Here is a 17,637-nt window from a genome sequence, read left to right on the forward strand (position 1 = left end):
TATCCCTGATAAGACAATGACGAATTAGGGCCATCTCCAAACAAGAGCTAGACTTTCAAATGCAATCCTGAGAGTTTTCTCAAGACCAAAATCAGTCTTTAGAAAAACATCTGTCTTTAGACCCACTGTCAGCGCTGTAGGTCTGTCAGCCCCTCGGGGCTTCAAACTGATTTTGGGAAACCGTAAAAGGTTCCCATAGAAGAGTAAAGGCAGCACATCCATCAATTAAGAATCAAAAGGACAATGACTTACATTGCACTAGTTTACTGAGGGACACATAACCATCCATTCATCCAACTAGTGCCATGTAAGTAATCAGTCTTTTTTATTCTTAATTGATGGATGTGCTGTCTTTCATGTTGGTCCAGCTGAAGATATCTACTGTTGAGGTGCAATCTCCGTCTTGGGAGCCCTTATCAAATTTTAATGTTATCCTTAGTTCTTGAAATAAGTTTAATAAGCTATTTGCCATACACTATTATATCATTTTTGCATGCACTATGAAACTACCATTTTATTTCCATTAATATATTCATTTACTGGATTAACAAGCGTATTTCTCAACATACTGTAATCAATAGTCGACAGGCTTGTTGTATCACAAATTAATTTAGAATGGCCTTGCAGTGCATTGTAAAATGCTAGTGTATGACTAAAGCGGGTCTGTTACATGACTGTAGCCCACAGAACTGCAGAGCAGCTTTAACTGTGTGACTCAGTGCAGCTGAAGCACAATCCTAAGTTTTTTGAGTGTGCTCCATTTCCTCTCCTCTCAAGCCCTATGGGACATCAGAAAACTCTACATCGCAGCGCTGTGATGAAGCCGCTGAACAGCATACTTCTGCCCCTACTCTGTTACCTGCTATACACACACACACACACACACACACACCCCTGGGACAAGAGAGAGAGCAGCACTACATGCTGTGACCCATATTCACTTACAGAGATGGGAGCGAGAGGTTGAGAGGGTGGAGTAGCAGGAGGGAAAGATGGAGTGAAAGGAGCAGACCGAGGAAAAGGAGAGTGAGCGGAGAGACACGTATATATATATGTAGAGAGAGAGAGAGAGAGAGAGAGAGAGAGAGAGAGAGAGAGAGAGGCAGGACAGAGGGGGAGGGAGAAAGAGATGTAGGGGAGGGAGGGAGGAGGGCGTAGTGAGTGAGGGATAGGAGGAATAAATCCTGACTGCTGCAGTATTAATTCTTAATTGGAATGAGATGCTGTTCTTCGGCGTGGCGATTCTGCTTCATTTAGCTTACATGAAGAGACCCAGGGCAGAGGGGCGTGTTGCCGTTTCAAAGCACTCAGCAGTAAAACCAGCGCAGAGGAGGAGAAAGTGGCTATACCCCACTTGCAATAACCCAATTCATCATAAACACACACGCACTCGCACCTCCCTGATTTATAGGCCCCTTTTCTAATTGGTAAATAAACCCAGTATCTCCAGCTGTGATTGGCCAGAAATCCCTCACTCTGTCCCGAAGATCACTGTACCATCTGGTGCTTCCTCCCTCCAGAGCGGCCTGATTGCAGAGCCTGGAGGTGGGCCCAGATAACTGTACTCTCAAGTTGAGTGCCAGCTGTACTTAAGAGTAATGGGTTAAAGGTAAGGAACGGAGAACTAAGCGCACAGCATCATTAAAAAGAGAGAGAGAGAAATAATTAGGTTATTTCTAATGGAGCCTTCAGCAGGACTTCACTCTAAAGAATGACACCCTCCTACTACTATGCAATGCAGTACTACTACTACTAACAATGTAGCACTACCATTACTCACAGTTATCTCTTGTTGATTTTCTCAAGAGGTTGCAAGAAAGGAGAGTAATTTACAAAATGAAAGATAGTGTATGTTTTGCTCTTAAGCCTTTATGGAAACTAACTATAAATCTAGTAGTGGCACACAAGAACAGGAGGGGGAAGACAAACCACACAAACATTCAATAAGCTCTTTTCAGCAACAGAGACTTAAGGATTCCTGATCAGTGCAGGAATGCCAGAAGCCTCAGTCTACTTGAACAATTAATGCCATGGTCAACCTCACCTAACTTCATCGTTGTTTCCTCAAAGTGAAAGTATCACTGCAAAAAAATTTGGGTTGACATCTCCACATCCATGCATTGGAGTTCCTGACTCTGCTGCTCTGTTTTTTTTTTTTTTTTTTAAACAAATAAAACTAATGGAAATACATTAGACCATGGAATGCAATTTCAAAAAGATAAGACATCTGATATGACTGAAGATGCAATCTTTCCTTACACCTTTTAGTCTTCACAGAAAAAAGAAATGAAGGCTATAACCCATAATAATGTTAACAGAGAGGCCAAAGCATTCTCCAAATACCAAACCAATCATTTCATCTGATACAGATTTAGGCCTGCTTGAAATTCTGAATTAACATTTATGAGATGTTACAACAGCTTTAAGTGAAATATTGATATGCTGACACCGTTTATGCTCATGTATCCCTGTAAATTATTTGTGTATTTATGTATGCCCAGTCATAGTGTGGACTACACCTTGGAAGGCACTGAGCTTAAAGTACGTTTACATCGATGTGATCGCATCACTGTCAAATTATATAACACCAGCGGCCGAAAATTAAGCAGGGTGACTAAAGTAGACTGTTTTATGGCACAAGAGCTGCTGTTTGAGTGAACAAGACTTGAAGTTCACTCTCAGGCAACCGATATGATTTCAATTAAGGTATCTGGCTACTTACGTGTATTGTTGAGGGAATGTTAGACCCTCTGCTCCAGGCCACGATGCACTGAAAATCAAGATAATCTGGATAGATACCAAGCAGACGATGCTGCAAGACCGTTTGCCTATCGCCATTTTCCATTAAAAATTCTAGTCACGGGGTTTCGATGCGTGAATGAAGCGCTCCTGACCGTCTCCAGGGCATGTATAATTGTCCGGATTTGACAGTCTCAGTTTCCTTCCGAGTTCATATCGGTTTCTCTTGTCAAGTCGACGCTGAGGCAGGCATTGCCCGCGGATTCATCGCGGACGGTGGGAGATGCACTAATGCAGCTGCCAAGACACTGCAGAGTCTCTTGCTCTTACACAGCCTCGCGCGTGCACGACACCGCTCTCATCAAGCCGCGGATCCAGGCACGTTCACGCTCAGCGGGCAGGCAACAGTAGGATGTAATGTAAAGCTTATACCAGGCTGCCTCGAGATAAACTGCAGATGGTTTTTATTGGTTTTATTTCTTTTTACTCAAAAGCGCACGTTCACCTGACTGTCTGTACGAAGCGCTATAGGTCAGTGGGTGGAAAAGTGGAGTCCAGCAGAGTCTTGAGTGGGCTCCAGGGGACCAGCAAAATGGAAAAACAATTTAATTTCACTATTGGAGAGCATCTATTAAAGAGAGTTTGTATTAAAGACGACTGTTTGGTTCATATGTTTCACTGCCCCACTGTCAACTCTCCAATTACAGTATCAACAGTTACGCAATTTTGTACCAAGTCTCATCTAACAACAAAAAATGTTATTAGGAATTCCTTGATAAAATATAATCAAATGGTGGTTAGTAGTCCGTCAAATGAAAGAGTCTGGGAAGCCCTCCACTCGGCTATGTCAGGATAAATCTCAGAGCCACATCTTTAATTTTTTTTTTTTTTTTTCAATTAAGAAGTGCACTTTTACCTCATCGTCTAGATTTAGCTGGGGATATGGGCTACTATAAAATTACCAAATCAGATAGGCTATGTTGTTTTCAATCAAAACAGTGATGTGATAGTGCCTTGAATTAGTTACAAAAAATAAATAAATAAATAAAATACCAGAATTACTAAAAAAAAAAAAATGCTAATGAAATGTTATTATATGGTGTTTGTCATTTTCTCCTATACATTCATTTACCATGTAGAGTAAGATCATCAAAATGTATTTCATAAGCTACATGAAAAATAATCATGAAAAATAGTGTAACAGGACAATGAAATGTATTGACTGCAGTACAGTGATGGTGGGACTCAAATCTCTTACAGACTAAAATGAATAAAAGATTCCCAATCCAGGCTGAATATGACACAAGAGTCTTGTTAAACCACCAAAGGACGGCTGTATTCTTCCCATGGCAGAAGAACTCATTAGGGGGGAAATACCACTCAGTTTAAGGATTTATTTATTTTATTCCTGTCTAACACAGTGCATTAAATATTTGTGAATATAAGCAGCTCTCTCCCAAAGCCAGCAACCACAGAACTACTCAAACCATGAAGATGTAAAATATAAAGCTGTGAAACGGAAATCGATTTTGTGGATTCACAGATTGTTTTCCGTTTTTATATCCAAATGAGCTTCTTTCTACAGTAGTGTTATCGGTTATCAAGCAGAAACTATGTTCTTTTCTTCGGTGCTTTCTCACCTTTACTGTCTTCCCCAAATCATCTCTATGGAGCAGCTGCAGATTTGACATCTTGATGACATCACAGGCTCAAGTCAGTTCTCTGCTTCGTGGCTTTGAGGGAGAACTGGTGATGTTTAATAATACTGATAAGACGTATAGGGAGAGACTGGAGGACTCAGGTTCAAGCCCCCGTGTCTGCAAACATCCCCTGTGGTCAGGTGTCCTTGACCAAGACACTGAATCCCCAGCAGCTCCAGGGAAGCTGTTCTGCAGCTGAGCCTGACCTCTGACCTCCCTGTAGACCAAGGGCGAGCGAAAACAGAATTTCTCTAGGGGGATCAATAAAGTATTGCATTATACATTATTTTTACCAGAGGAATAATATATATAAATTCCTGAACTGGGTACCTCAAAACAAGACTTTGGGCCATGGTCACAGTTTTATAGTTGAAAGGTTTGGGTTTGTATACCAACCAATTTTCTAAAAAGTTCTCTAAATGTTCTCCTAAAACAGTGGCATGTAGAACTTTTCTTTTTTAAATTGTACAACGGAGCCTGAGTTTGCACTGCCAGGCATTCAGATGAGGAACTGCTCTGCAGCTGACCCGAAAGGATGGCTGCACCTACTCCTGCTCCTGTGGGAGCGAGGGTGTGAGTTCAGCTTTTAGTCCTCTCCCTGACAGGCCCATGTGCTAATACTGCTGTCATGTCCTGGGGAGAGAAGACTCTAATTACCGACTGCAGTCTTCCTGCTAATCCCCCTTGGAGAGCCATGCGCTGTTAATTGGACGGCAACTCCAAAGGGAACTGAACTGTAGATCAGACTGTCCTTTACCTCGTGTAAACAGTCTTACAAATCAAAGGAAAATCTTGTTGTTCAATTTTTGGCTAATTTCATTGCACCTCTACTTTACAATATCCATATCTAAATACAGTATATTATCCATTTCATGGTGTTATTGTTATGATTTGGGGCAAAGTTCCTTGAATATGCTTTCAAATGTCATTCATTTGCTGTTAAGGTCATGTGTTGTAAGAACACCAGCTAAACAGTGTCCTGTAATGCAGTGGCTATTGTGCGCATTTTCTTGTTCTAAAAGATTTCAAAATGCATTTAGTTATTTGTTTTTTGCCTGAGCACTACACAAATTAGTCATTTTATTTAAGTGAAGATAAAAATTATAGAAATATATGAATGTATACATTTAAATATTACAGAAATGTAGTTTGCATGAGTATTTACCCCCTTTGCTTCATTTGGGCTAAATTGTTACATTGGCAAAACTTTGCTCAACATTTCATATCATATATTACCAATAATCTTTAGATTGTATTTATAGATTTTCAACAATATTTTCTTGGCATATTAGTTTTTATTCTACCTTTCTCGTTGTAAAAGTTGTGACAAGGTGCATTCAGTACATAATAATGAAACTCAATGTGATTTATAGTATAGGCTGGACTCAAGAATACCCAAGCACCGTACTTTGAGGTACTTATGATAATTTGACGTTTGTACTAATGTTCCAGTATTTAGCTGATGTTTGTTACAGTTTAATCCCTTTCCTGGAAGTAGGAGGGTGATTGGAGGTTAAATGTCTTTGCTGTAGTTAAATGCAACACTTGTTCCCAATGTTTGTTTTTATATATTTGTCTGCATGCTTGTATGTTTTTACATGTTTGTCTGCATACTTTTATATAGGCCCCCCACTCTTATGTAATTTCTGCTTTTATTCAGTTTTTAACTATGAGCAAGAATATAATAAATTCAACTTCAACTTCACAAAACCAGTCCTCATCTTCCTTTTCATTCATGGGTGTCTTTTTAATTATAGAAGTTTAAGTTGTTGTTTTTTTTTAGATATCTGTATGTCAATACAGAATCTGTCAAAATCATAGAGCCTTTAAAAGGAAATAATATGATCATCAAATTAATGAACAAATATCTTTATTCAATTCCACTTTATTAAATAAAATCCCATCTCGGGAAACATAAGATCTAAATCTAAATTTACGAAGTGACAATCGAAAGGCTTTTGATCAAAGTGTCTTTCAACAAAAGTCTTATTCACATTTTTGTAACTTGATTTTTCCACACTACTAGGAAAAGTGGTTTAGATAGCAAGTGATATTTCTTTAAGACTGCATACACACAGACACACTCAATCGACAATGTTGACATGATTATGATGTTGTTAAAAAGCTGCTGCAATACTGTGTAATGCAAAGCTACTGTACCTGTATCCTGAGAATTATAAAAAATGAATAGTACCAAAAGCTAAGTGCTTAGTTTGGCTTAATGATATACACATTCTCATTCTTTGGTAAATGTTTCAAGTTAGATCATCATATCATCAGTGAAATATGCTAAGGACAGGATTAAAGACGAGGGTTTGTCTAAGCCTCATCAGGAAAGGCAGGAACGCCGGCCAGAGCTGGAACGAGCCTCTCGTACACATCGATGCCCTTGAGGAAGACCTGCTCATTCAGATACTCGTTGTGATCATGCAGCAGGATCGGCGTCCGGTTCATTGGGGAAAATCCGATCGCGGGGATTCCCACCTAGGTTCAAGAAACAAATATATTACTTGGCACAAAACTGAAACACTGGAAAAGTGTCAAGCCGGGACACAATGGACTTCTGGAATTCATAGCAAATACTTTGTAACTGTCCCTGCTGTCAGCACATCCATTCCTTATACTCACTGCTCGGATAAAACGGCTATCCGTGGCTGCTGGAAATATCTCCTTTTCCAAAGTCATATTCCTAGAGTGGAGATAACAGTGTGAGGCTCGGCTTACATGCTTCAACAAGGACAGAGGCAGTTCAGTCCCACAGCACCTTTGTGGTTTTGCCAGCTACAGCTAGCTGGCTATAAACTATTTCACAGCATATTGTAAAAGTGCCAATGTCAGCCACAGTCCATGACACGGTTGTGAATTGTGACCAAAAAGTCCTATCTTTTGGTAGTTAGTTGGTTAATAAGATATGTAAATGGTATACACTCCAACAACAACAAACTGAAATTTTCCACGAGTAGTCAAAGAAAAGAAAATGGACACTGTCTGCTCAAACACAAATCTAACTTAATTCATTTAAAGTTTAGACCTAATCACCAGCGATGAGTATGGTTAATGGTTCATCCTCCATGGGACTTCCACCTGTAGCGTGCACAGAGGCTTTTCTTATGGCAACTTTTGCTTTGGTTGGCCTTATATTCTAACAAAGTTCTAACAAATTACCTGTGTTGATTTAAAGCTTAGAAAACACCTTGGGCATGTGGGACTCACCTCTAGTTGCACCCATGTTAGCAGAGCCATAGTTGAGGTTAATGTTTACAACAATGTTTTACTTCCTTTCATTAAGTAGATACTGTCATAACACATGATTTTTAGAAAATGATTTGCTATGTGGTCAAGTTTAACAGTGCACAGGTATAGCAGATTGAAATGTCTGACACCTGACTGACTGACTTGAATTGGCCTCTTGATCCCCACTGCAACACGAAAAAGCTGAAAGGTGAGAACACACACTGAATAAGTGTTAGTGTTAATGAGCATGCTGTGTACTCACATTGCTTTGCAGGTAGTGCTGAAGGTGTTCCACCAGGGATCACTGTCGTCTGTGGAAGTCACATTCTGGTTCATGTGTTTCTGCAGAGGAAGACAGCTGATTTAGACCATTTGAACAAACCAGGAACAAACCAACTGCAGTTTTTCCATTAAGTACTGAGTGTAAAGTACACTGACCTGAGCAAACTCATAAGTGATTCCTTCCCCTGCTTCCTTACACCACTCTTTGATCTGTTTTTCAAAATCCTGCCAGGGAAATCAAAATTTTGTCGTTACTGTAGAGGTAACTTTGAGCTGTGAGTGCAAGCCACACACAGACATGCACACAGTCAATCTGCAGACAGACAGACAGACAGACAGACAGACAGACACACACACACGGACATCCACACATACACACCTGCAGATTTACTGTGGGTGGTATTCTTAGGTCAAAGCTGACATCCAGTTCAGCGGGGATGACATTGTAGGCTACCCCTCCTTTCACCATGGTCATATTCACGGTGGTGACATCGCCAAGGGTGAAACACTCACTGGTATTTAGCCTGTAATTCACAGACATCTTAGTAATGAAATTACTACATTACACTGCAATGAAATCAAAAACTGAATATCTTTGGCGCTAGGCCAACACTGGAAACTACTGACTTTTCAATCAAAGAAATCTACATCCAAAAGCTGGACATTTGTTCATCATTTGGGTTTATTTTTTTCCACAATCAATTAGAAGTCTCTGGCACAACTACACAACGCATGATGATTGATGATCCACCTGGCCTTTCCTCCTCCTGACCATGGGCAATATTCATCAAAATTCCCAGAAGAGGTCTAGAAATCTTGAGCCACTGATTAAGCCACATGACCATACAAACTAAGTGGTTAACTAGTCTGAGATTTTTCATACAAGTTTTCAGTTATAGCTATGCGTGAACACCTAGTGTATTTTTGGTGAAATTCCCACCAACATACAGTATAAAGCACCATCTCTATGATAATGCTTCTCTTTTGTCAATTTTTCAGTGGTATTGCACTTCTGCTGATAAACGTGTTTGAGCGCAGGTGGCAGATTATTGCCTCGAAATGGTAGTCCATAAATCAGGGCTGGTTTAAGTCTTCAGTTTTGGACCTGAATGAGTTCTTTACTTTGCCCTAGGCTCATTAAAACATCCTAGTAGCTCTTGTCATGTAGGGACCAATCATGAACAGACCCACAACCCATTTAAAGCAACCCTTGTACATTATGAATTGTCAGCACTAAATTCTATGGCCCCTGTGAGCTGCTTTCAGCACATTATTTTCTCCTCTATGTTGGTTTTAATGTGCAACTTAACAGTATACTAGCTACCAAAGGGCACTTTTGTCAGAAATTAAGCTTACAGCTTCCAAATTTAGACAGAATTACATTGTCATCAATATGTCATCACAATTAACTTCAAAGCAATATAATGAGAAAATATTATATGCCACATATTTAGGAATCAAGGCCATAAACTTTCCTTCAATCTCACCTTTGTTTCTCCTTCTCTCTGAAGTCCAGGAAGGAGTTAATGATACTGCGCTGTGACAAAAAAACAAAAAGCGTGTTCACTAACATAGTCCTTCTCAGACTTCTTGGAGCTCTTGTAAATCGGGTTATCATGACAAATACATTTTTATTTTATTATTTGGTAACAGAACATTGAAACTTACCAGCTTCTCTGCAGCTGTGTTCTCCACAAACCTAGAGCCATGGCCGGGACTGCCTGGGCAATGGACTGTGATCCCTGAATGAAATGAACCTTGTGCTTGATTCAAGGCTGAATTCATCATCCTTCAGAGTTTAAAATAGAACTAAAAAAAGATCTGAAATCCTGGGGTCTTAGTGAAATTTAGTGAACTGTATGTATTTGATACTCACACCAGGGGTTCCTTTCTCCGTAGAACACAGTGAAGGCCTCCCCAGGGTTGGCCAGACCTACAGCACACAGACAGATAACATGCACTTTTTAACAGTGGTCCAGTGTGTAAGGTTAAAGGCCCATTCACATCTAGGACGATAACGATAAAGACACTTAAAACTATAAAAAAAAAAAAAGTTTAAATCGTTCTAAGTAAATAGAATGTCTGTGTTCTCACTACAATTCTAACTATTAAAAAAACCTAGACCGAAAACTACAGTATAGCCTAACTATATTTTTGGTTCAATCTCAGAATGGGTTTTTTTGGATGCAGAGACGACGATAAAACATTTTCAACCAATCAAATTCAAGTTCTAACAAAGAAGAGGGCGAGAGAATTCGGTATCTCACTGCACTGGCAACTTATCACAGAAGTCCAGAAGAATCGTTGTAGTGTGAACTCTCGAGCAACAATGTATCATTAGAGTTTATAGTCATCGTTCGAGATGCGGAGAGGCCTCAACTGTGAAGGGCCGAAAAGAAAGAAAGAGGACAGAGGTTGATGATGCAGAAAATGGCAACCCACCTACCAGCCCCCATCAGGCCTCCTGAATCAAAATGAACACCCGCCAAGCACCAAATTCAGGTAAAATTTGTCTTCGGAGGATAAATCAATAAGGTTCACCCGCCACACTGGCCAGTAACTTTTTGAGATGATAACATTTGACTGCCTTGGGTATACACCGTCTCTGGTCTTGCCCTGTTCTCAGACTTTGAACCCTGAAGCAAAACAAAGAAAAAAAAACCAATGCCTTTCTATCAAACAAACTCTTGATCGGCTGTCTGTCATGTTGGCTCCACACAAAGTGGTAGCACCTAAACTTCTGTAAACTTTTCCTCCCGTTTCTTCACAGCCTGGATGGTGAACTAGCCTGAAGTTAGTTGAAACCTAACATTATTCCCATGTGGTGAGTCACCTCATGGTGGATTACAAACTTGATCTATTGTATAAGAGAAAATTAAAAACCTGCTCTTCTCTTTATTTAATATTTCACACAGCACCTGCTTCTATTCACAAAATAGCACTGACAATAAGAGGGTGAGATATTTCTATGAAAAATAGATATATTCATTATTTTGGCCAATAAAAATTATTCTTGGCAGGTAAATTCTTCTGGTTTACCAGCTCCTGGCAGGGGAACCATAAAGTTCATTTCAGACAAAGTCCACAACACACACTACCCTGGATTAATAACTCACTCCTAGGCAGAGACTCAACTTAATGAGTGAGCCCAGTTTCAGCTCGCCAAGTGAAGTGAGTGACCTTCACTGGGCCCGCAACGGGTGCAGCAAAAACATCTTTCAGGTTTTTACTCATTTACTTTTGAAAATGTTGCACAAAGTTATTTATTTACCTTCATCTAGTGCAAAGCCAATGTTTAATTTGTGGAACTCGGGGTGGTTCACAAATGTTTCCATTCCTTTGTGACCTCCAACTTCTTCATCTAAAAAAATAAAAAGTCTGAATTAATTATCGACAGCTAAAAATCACATCAAAAACAAACCAAATGACAGGGTACAAAAGGTAAATTGTTCTACTAAAAAAAGTACAAGACTTCACTTTTGTACAATTCCTTTCATGAAACTGGTTTGCATCATTAGTGAACATCATATTAGTCTTTAGTATGTGTGTTCTTTGGGCTTATTCTTTCCTGAAATAGAGAGAGAAATGTTTTGTTTTTAGGATTGCCAGAAGGGCAAACATCTACATGTACTGATGTCACTAAGAGACTGTAGTATTTTCATTCTGCCCTTGTTGATCTATGGATGTCTGAAATGCCTGTGGTGGTTTAGTGCAGTTGCACTGCCAGATTGCTTTTTCCATTTCACATTTCTCTACAATTCAAATTGCTTGTGGAAGCAATTAGAAGATTCATTTAGAGTTCCCTGGTCTCCTGATAAGGTAATTCATGTCATTTTACAACATTAGATTGTTTGGACTTCATCATTGTAAGTGGGCTTAATCCTTTGTTGAGGGTGTAACTTTACCGCAGCAGGCCTTGCTATGTGTACGTTAGCAGTTGTTAAGTTGTAGTAGTGAGCTACTATTGATAATTTGATTTTATTTGTCATTGTTACATTACTATTTGCCAAGATGCTCACAGCTAGCAAGCATATAACTAGCGCTAAGATAGTTTTCACTTGAAGAATAGATTAGATTCTAAATGAGGACAAACTACTAATGGAGAATGGCAACAATCACAATTCCTACCAGGAACAAACATTAAGTGCACAGTGCGCATCAGTTTCCTTCCCTCTGCTTTCAGTCTTCTGATTGCCTGGATATACCTATGGAGAGCAAAAGTACCATGCAGGGAAGGTGTCACAGAACAGAGCAGGGATCAGAGTCTGAACTGGTACTATCCAGATTAAATGGTGGGTGGGTTGGTGGTAAAAAATGTGTTTCTCATAGAACATAATTAGAAGTGGAGATTTATGTATAAACTAAGTATATAATACTGGAGCAAAAAACAAGTTTTTAAAGACAAGTTATCAAAATGTGACACAAGAGAGCTTCTACTCACTGTATAGTCACACATTTCATGTCCTGTGATCCCCGGGCGTAAATGTTGCCCTCTGCGTCTTTGACAGCTGTGAAAGCGTCATACTTCCAATGTTCCTGCAGAGGAGATCTATATCAAAGCTTTCCTCTTTTCGAGTCTTTTACAGGTAATAACAGCATTTTGAGACCACAAACAGAGACAGTCACCATACCTGGAAAACAGGTACAACATCTGTGTGGGAATTCAACAAGATGGATTTCAAAGTGGGGTTTGTCCCCTCCCATGTCATGATGCACACAACTCTGCGGGGGCAAACCTAGAGGGAGTGGAAACAACAGAGAAAAGACACTATAACCTTCTTTGTCTGTGAAGATGGTTGTTTCCTTATTACCAATTTGTTTATAATATTTACAGCATGTACAAAAATGTTTGCTTCATGGATTCAATTACTATCACTGGCACCCACCTCAATCTTTTTCATGGGTAGCTCAAGCTCCTCTGCTATTCTGTCCAGGAACCTAAGCGCAGAATCTATAAATAAATGAACATATAGCAGAATAAACTATTTAAATATTAATAACTGTTTAAAACTTCTAAGAACTCTAGACAGTCATGGCTCTACTGCTATTAGTTGTGGTGGTACTTTTGTTTTGTTTTTGGTTTCCTGTGACTTAACAAGACAGTGAGATCTTTCTTTAGTTAGCTGTGCCTATTCATACAAAACTGGAATGCATTTGAACTCCAACCAACATAGACAAATGCAGTGATAAGAAATGGACTTTGATAAATCAGGGCACATTAGATGATACAAGTGATACGGGCAAGCAGAGCTCACACTGGATTTCTTTTGCCAGCTGGAGTGTCCTATTGGATTTTAGTTTTAGACATGTTTACTGTAATAGCAACGTAAGTAGGCCTACAGAAGGTACAGGTTACTGTAGGTGTGTAAAATGATAAGATCTTGCTTTATAACATTTAGACTAAATATTAGCAATTTCAAAAAAATAGGTTTCTTTCTTTATTTCTGTCTTGTGGCTGTTCAATATAGAACAACTATGTGTGTAATCAGAATGTAGCAGTCATTTCTCCAAAGTCCCTCTGACTTATTTCAGCAATTTGTGTAAAATGTTTCCAACACTACATTCAAATTGTTTGATCGAAACTATTACATATTTCCTTTAATAAAGCACAAGACCAAGGAGATGGTGGTGGACTTCAGGAGGGAGAAGCAGAGGATCCACTACACATCACTTATGATCAACGGGACCCCGGTTAAGAAAGTGAGCAGCTACAGGTACCTTGGAGTTCACATCTCTGAGGACCTGACATGGTCCACACACATTTCCACCCTGGTGAAGAAGGCAAGGCAGCGCTTGTATCACCACAGGCGGCTGAGGAAGTTCAAGATCTCCACAGCGCTGCAGAAATCCTTCTACTCCACCACAGTAGGGTCTGTGCTCTCTGGGAGCATCACTGCCTGGTACGGCAACTGCAGCTCTCAGGACAAGAAAGCCCTTCACAGTGTGATCCGATGCGCCGAACGTATCACCAGGACAGCACTGCCCTGCCTCCAGGACATTTACACCAGGCGGTGCAGGTCCAGGGCAAACCGGATCATTAAGGACATTCACCATCCCAACCTCAAACTGTTTCAGTGGCTGCCCTCTGGCAAGCATCTCCGCTCCATCATGGCCAGGACTGAGAGGCTGAGAAGGAGCTTCTTCCCTCAGGCCATACGGTCCATATGTACTTAAAACCCCACACAACATACATCCTGTACTTTTTTGCACTCTGCATCCTTTTGCAGCTCAGCACCTTACACACTGTTTACACACTGATAATTGAAAATTGTTTATAACTGGCCACCTTTCTACTTTTTTATCTATTCCTTGCTTTTTAAAAAAAAAAAAAATTTCTATCCTATGTTATTATGTACATATAGCTTTTATGATACTTGTCATTTTTCCCTGTATTTAGCTTTATATTATTATATATTATTATTGAGATCCTGTTACTACATTCGCTATTTGCAGAGTTGTTGCAACCACATTTTACTGCTGTTGTACATGTACAATCATGCATGTGACAAATAAATCTCTTGAATCTTGAATCTTGAACTTATATTACCTGAGAGTGTCATTTGAAGACCAGAAGACATGTAGACTTCAAATCAATGCGGGCATTAAACTAAATAAGTAACTTAGACAAAAATAAACTCGGGTGGGATGTTCACTGTGATGAATTACCAATCTGAAGCTTCAAGTCTCTGCTAGTTGATTTTCATACCATATTGAAATGAATGGAAGCGAATGGCTGCCTGGAAGGTCGGAAAAACACATTCAAATATCTATAATATTTAGATTTTCAGTTTTATCGCTGTGGGTAAGGTTCCTTAGTTTCATTCACCTTATATTGTTATCCAGGAAATCCATGCAGTAGTCGGAATAACCTTTTTGGGAACTTTATAAACTTTTGATTTCGCCACGCATGTATAGACAACTGTGTCACAGCTAAAACATTCTCTCTTCTTCTACTGTTCTTCTCCCCCCCTTTTTTGTCAACCCCCCTACAGTGGCTGTCCCTGGCCCAAAATGACTAGGGCTAATATCCACATAACAATATCATATCTTCCCTCTTACACATCTAAACAAATATGGTATGCGTTGGAAAATGGTCGGTAGTCATGTTAAGTATACGTGACTTGTAGTAAATGGGCTCATCCTTTGGATGAGGTGTTAAACCAAGGTCCTGACTCTGTCGTCAATAAAGATCCCATCGGCACTCATCGCAAGAGTAGGGGTGTAACCCCGGTGCCCTGGCAAAATTCCCCCCAAAAAACAGGCCTTCCTTCCATCATGGCCACCTAATCATCCCTCGTTACTTAATTGGCTCTTTCCGTCCTCTACTCTCCACTGAGATAGCTGATGTGTAGTGAGCGTTCTGGCGCAAACTGGCTGCCGTGCTACACACCGGTGGTGGATGAGTTGAGTCCCCCAACCCAATATGTGAAGCGCTTTGAGTACTTAGAAAAGCGCTATATAAATGTAATCAATTATTATTATTATTGTTAAAACATGCAAAAACACCAGTATGGTCCTTTTAGGGTATAATTCAGCAACGTTCTGAATGGCTTAACATAATTAACTTAACATATCAATGCTTCATGATATCAATGCTATGTCAATACCATTCCCTGCACACCGGCTGTGCTTTGATTGAAAATACTGTACGCAACGTGTCTGAGAAGATGCGAAAATTAGCTACTGACCTTTTGTCGAAAACATTTATTGACTTCATATTTTGAGTGAGAAGTTGGATTGTGGTCCCATTGATTGGTCCCAGGGAATTGCCGCCTGCTGCCACTTCCTTATTGGCTTCAAAATTCACCCGTGGTTTTGGCCGCAGGTGTTACCACTTTGGCTCCGTGGCTGCCAAAAGGCACTCATTTCGAGGAATGACTCAGCATGGAAAATATATTGTGTAGATCGACCATAGTAGAGTATCTCGTCTACATTTATTTATGGCACACTTTTGATAGCTTGATAGTGTCATTATTTAGGCTACAGCCAGTCCCAGAGGATTTACATCCTCTTGACACTGAACATTTTTACTTGCTAAAAACCAGAAATTACAGGTAACAGCTAACTCTATTGTCAATGTTTTACCAACAAATGTAATTTTACTAAATAAACACACCTGACTCATTAGTTGCATAGTCTTTTTTTCAGTTTTGTTTACTCTAAGCTACAGTAGTTACTGGAGGAGTAATCTACATATTTTACGCACATACCTGCCCTCAGCCAGAGGCAAATTCCTAGTTGTTGTGACGCCTAAAAAAATGGGTTAGGGACACACAACTAGGCTAAATGTCAAATATCCAAATCCAACAAGCTAATAGGCATAGCATGAATCAAAATCCACATAACATCTATTGTAAAAAGGTGCGTTACCATAGTCAGGCTCTGGGTGGACGGTTTTCAGACGGAGGTAGTCTCTGAACAGACTCACAGAGGGGTCTTCTCCCTCGGTGGTGGTCTGGCCTCCTCCACCACCTGGACCATCTTTGTCAGGCAACATGGTGTGATCTCCTTCTTTGGGGACACAGAGGCACGAGCATCAAAACGTGCATATACATAAAATATACTTCATATAGTATATTATAGTCATGCATATTATACACATATAACGTTACAAGCACATGCTCGTGCTTAGTGTCCCCTTTTGATAATAATTTGAGGCCCAGTCATAGCAAAAAACATGACATGATCCGTAAAGGCAAGTCAACTGCCTCCCATTTGACAGACAGCACGGTTTCACTTGTCTCAACCAAAGTGCAAAAGAGAGGCCAATGACTGACTAAAGGTCGAGCAAGTCACGTAACGTTATATAAATGTTATAACATTTGCTGCCTCTATAGGACCGGCTAGGTGCCAGGCCAGCAGCAGAAAGCCTGTGGTTGTCGTTTGCTGCTTGATGGGTCGCTGCTGATGGATATATTTACATCCAAGGTAGCGTGCTAGCTTCGATTTGTGGCAATGTCAGTTAACTTTGTTTGTCTCTCTAGCTTTGGTTCAAGCAACGGCTGCTTCTTAGCTATCTAAGTGAGGATATAAGCAGTAAGCAGGGATAATGGGACAACGAGCGATTTATTATTTTGTATCACAATTTACGAAGGTATAACAAAACGCTGATTTTGTAAGATATAACTCTCATTACTCACCCTAGGTTGTCAATAGGAAGTTAGTTAAGCCTCACTGTCAGCTGACCAAAGCTACTGACTTCACTACATCCATGGTCTGGTAGGGGACAGAGAACGTGCTCAGAAGAAAAAAAAATAAAAAAACGTGTTCCGGGTTTCAAAATAAAAGTCCTGAAGCTTGAATTAAATATTTTTTCTTGATAATAGTCAATCAAAACACGTGAAACCGACATTTTAACAGAATAAAGTGCATTAAAATAGTACATTAGAAAATCATCCTACATCGTAAAGACACTGTGGGACATAATGTGGCTGAGCAAACTTCTCGTTTTTATCTCGCTCAGGAAACAAGCTATACCTATAGGTATAGCTCATTTTCAACACTAGCAAAAAAGGATGCAAAGGAAGCGCCAGAAGTAGTGTCACCTCTCAGATTGAATGAATTTCAAAATGTATTTCATGAGGTCAAGAAACATAGTAAAGCTAGTATGAGCCAGCAGTATGAACAACTTCCTGACAGCATCTAGAGGCGATGTACATACAACAAAAAACACCATCACCAT

At 39.9% G+C, this 17,637-nt stretch overlaps 2 protein-coding genes across 3 annotated transcripts in view; both read right to left on the reverse strand.

Annotated features, from left to right (window-relative positions):
* The window catches only part of cacna2d2b (calcium channel, voltage-dependent, alpha 2/delta subunit 2b), a 29,058-nt gene extending 26,220 nt beyond the window's left edge, over positions 1–2,838 (reverse strand). The window contains exon 1 of the mRNA XM_071912664.1: positions 2,723–2,838. Coding sequence (XP_071768765.1) covers positions 2,723–2,838 — 116 coding nt within the window. The remainder of the gene's footprint in view (positions 1–2,722) is intronic.
* A 3,451-nt stretch (positions 2,839–6,289) lies between these two features.
* LOC139922216 (aminoacylase-1A-like) lies at positions 6,290–17,173 on the reverse strand. 2 transcript variants are annotated; one of them, XM_071912669.2, is made up of 15 exons: positions 17,096–17,173; positions 16,326–16,466; positions 12,842–12,906; positions 12,587–12,691; positions 12,397–12,491; positions 12,084–12,160; positions 11,227–11,316; positions 9,832–9,888; positions 9,624–9,697; positions 9,443–9,492; positions 8,335–8,479; positions 8,112–8,180; positions 7,936–8,015; positions 7,068–7,128; positions 6,290–6,923 (listed from the first exon to the last, which is right to left on the reverse strand). In XM_071912669.2, exons 2-15 carry the CDS (start codon positions 16,450–16,452, stop codon positions 6,759–6,761), a joined length of 1,260 nt encoding a protein of 419 aa, XP_071768770.1. In that variant the 5' UTR covers positions 16,453–16,466; positions 17,096–17,173; the 3' UTR covers positions 6,290–6,758. The 2 variants fall into 2 exon arrangements, with proteins under 2 accessions (XP_071768770.1, XP_071768771.1); XM_071912670.2 differs by having other exon boundaries at positions 16,326–16,463; positions 17,096–17,162.
* Between the last annotated feature and the right edge of the window lie 464 nt (positions 17,174–17,637).

The sequence above is a fragment of the Centroberyx gerrardi genome, chromosome 5 (assembly GCF_048128805.1).
Source record: "Centroberyx gerrardi isolate f3 chromosome 5, fCenGer3.hap1.cur.20231027, whole genome shotgun sequence".
Taxonomy (NCBI): Eukaryota; Metazoa; Chordata; class Actinopteri; order Beryciformes; family Berycidae; genus Centroberyx; species Centroberyx gerrardi.